This window comes from Elephantulus edwardii, unplaced genomic scaffold, assembly GCF_000299155.1.
Source record: "Elephantulus edwardii isolate Elephantulus edwardi_28Jun2011 unplaced genomic scaffold, EleEdw1.0 scaffold00015, whole genome shotgun sequence".
Classification (NCBI taxonomy): domain Eukaryota; kingdom Metazoa; phylum Chordata; class Mammalia; order Macroscelidea; family Macroscelididae; genus Elephantulus; species Elephantulus edwardii.
In genome coordinates this window covers 18,087,239-18,089,796 of record NW_006399765.1, presented here as the reverse complement: position 1 = coordinate 18,089,796, position 2,558 = coordinate 18,087,239, and the positions used below count along the sequence as shown (strand labels likewise).

Genomic DNA, 2,558 nt, shown 5'->3' with positions numbered 1-2,558 from the left:
TTTTTCATAAACCATGAACCCAGTTTCCTTGCATTAATATACCTGCAAGGTTAAAATGCCATGCTAAGGTACTTTCTGAGCCTTCTAATTTATCCAGTTAAGAGCTGCCATTACTCAGTGACAATCATGCTTTGAATCATTTGGTTTTTTCCTACATGCACTACAAGCACTTAGTTTTTATAGTCTCTGATTGTGTTAACTTTTTGATGTGTTAGTTACACTGTTTCAGTAATTACCACTTGTGAATCTATACCAATAAGTCTTTTGAGAACAAAGTAGTAATTAAAGGGGAAAATGGAAAAAGACTTCAATTCAGTTACTCATAATGTTGCAAGTAATAATGTAATTCAGTGTAGTAAATTTGACAAAATGAACTGCTGTTAATAGTCTCCTAATCTAGGAAATATTACAGTTAAATAGTTTGTGTTGTTTTTGTGTGCCATTAAGTCAAAGCCAACCCATAGCTCACCCTCCAGTGGGTTTTCAGAGGCCGTTAATCACATGAGAGGAGACGCCCATCCTTCTCCCATGGAGCAGCTGGTGGATTCAAACTGTGTGACTTTGAGATTGCAGCGCAGCTTCTTACCACTGAGTGATCTTCTCACCTTATTCTATGATTAAAGTTGATAATAAGCATTTCGAAGGATTCTGTCTTGGAACATTGGTGGCACAGTCCACAGCATATTGTGCTGCTAATCAAAAGACATCAAATCTCTGCCTTGAATTCACCCATAGATCCTTTGGATAAAGATGGGTAATCTCCTCCCATTATTCACAACCTTGGAAACTCAGTGTAAGTTTGATATGAGTTGGAATTGACTCTCTGACAGTGAGTGGAGTTTGGGTTTTGTTTTTAAGTATTCTGCATGATCTGGTCTGGGAGGAAGTCCGTGGACAGGAGTTGTGGGCGGGGGGTGGTGGGGTGGTGGTACTGATGCCTACCTTTAGGGGCCTAGCTGAATAGTCTTACCTACTTTTTGGAGTGTGAATTACACTTGTCTAAAAACAAAAAAAAAACAGAATAATCTTCCTTCTTTTAAATTTTTAGAGCAATTCATATATAGGAATATATATTCTTATATAGGAATTAATTACTTCTTAAAATTTAGCAGAACTCACCCCTAAGACCATATGGATCTGATTTTGGGGGGTGAGAAGGATTGGCTATCATGTCAGGGTTTGTAGTACTGATTGGCCGATTCAAACTGTTTCTTCATGGACTAATCTTTGGGCATTTTATGATTTTCTAGAAACTTACCTATTTTCTCCAAGTTTTTAAATTCATAAGCACATAACAGCTTGTAATTGCTTCTGATGTTACTATCGTCCATGCTTCTTTCTGCTGTGTTCTATCTATTTGACTTATTTGCACTGTCTGTCTTTTGTTGATGGTCTGTCATGTCTTGAATCTCTTCCTTCCCGTTAATTTTGTCCTAGAGTCAGTCTTGCTTCTTACAATCTCCCACATTCTTTTTTCTCTAGTCCATTGATTCGTTCCTGCAAATGTTTCTGTTATATTTTGGTCCTTTCCACCCTGAGCTCAAGGAACCTGCTGACAAAATGGTTACATGCTTGGCTACTGTCTGGGGAGGTCAGTGGTTCAAACTCACCCGCAGCTCCAAGGAGAAAGGGCCTGACAATCTGCTTCTAAAAAGATCACAATATGGGGGTCTGGCTGAGGGCAGCGGAGCTGAGCGGCTGTACCGAAAGTGGCTCAAGATGAATTCCAGAGGACTTGGATCTCAGCTAAAAAATAGCATCCCAGTAACTGAACTATCAGCCAGTGGCCCTTTTGAAAGCCATGATCTTCTTCGAAAAGATTTTTCTTGTGTGAAAAATGAACTTTTGCCCAGTCATCCTCTTGAGTTATCAGAAAAAAATTTCCAGCTCAACCAGAATAAAATGAACTTTTCCACCCTGAGGAACATCCAGGGTCTGTTTGCCCCCCTGAAGCTGCAGATGGAGTTCAAGGCCGTGCAGCAGGCTCAGCGTCTCCCATTTCTTCCAAGTTCAAACCTCTCACTTGATATTTTGAGGGGGAATGATGAGACCATTGGATTTGAAGATATTCTTAATGATCCGTCCCAAAGCGAAATCATGGGTGAGCCACACTCGATGGTGGAGTACAAGCTGGGTTTGCTGTAGAGTGACGCTGGCAGCACACCTGAAGGCCAAAGGGCATCCAGATCTGTCTGCTTGGCTGTGTACAACATTAAAAGTACTGACACACTAAAAAAAAAAGTTCACAATATGGAAAACCCAATGGGGCAGTTCAACAAAGTCAGTCCTATAGGGTTGCTGTGTTGTTAGGTGTCATCAAGTCAAATATGACTCATAGCAACTCTATAAACAACAGACCTGAACTCTTATACCCTGTGCCACCTTTATCGTCCTTTGACACGTATTTATCATGCCCATTGCCGCAGTCACTCTATCAGTCCATCTCATTTGAGGATCTTCTCTTCCACTCACCTCCCACCTTTCCAAGCATAGTGTCCCTCTCCAGGAAACAGCCCCTCCTAACAGCACGCCCAAAGTATGTGAGACAAAGCTTCAGC

The 2,558-nt window shown here is 41.0% G+C and overlaps 1 protein-coding gene across 1 annotated transcript; it reads left to right on the top strand.

Moving 5' to 3' along the window:
• The first annotated feature begins 1,673 nt into the window (after positions 1–1,673).
• On the top strand, positions 1,674–2,145 carry LOC102874249 (proteasome maturation protein-like). Its single transcript, XM_006881558.1, has one exon. It carries the CDS (start codon positions 1,720–1,722, stop codon positions 2,143–2,145), a length of 426 nt encoding a protein of 141 aa, XP_006881620.1. The 5' UTR covers positions 1,674–1,719.
• Positions 2,146–2,558: the final 413 nt, after the last annotated feature.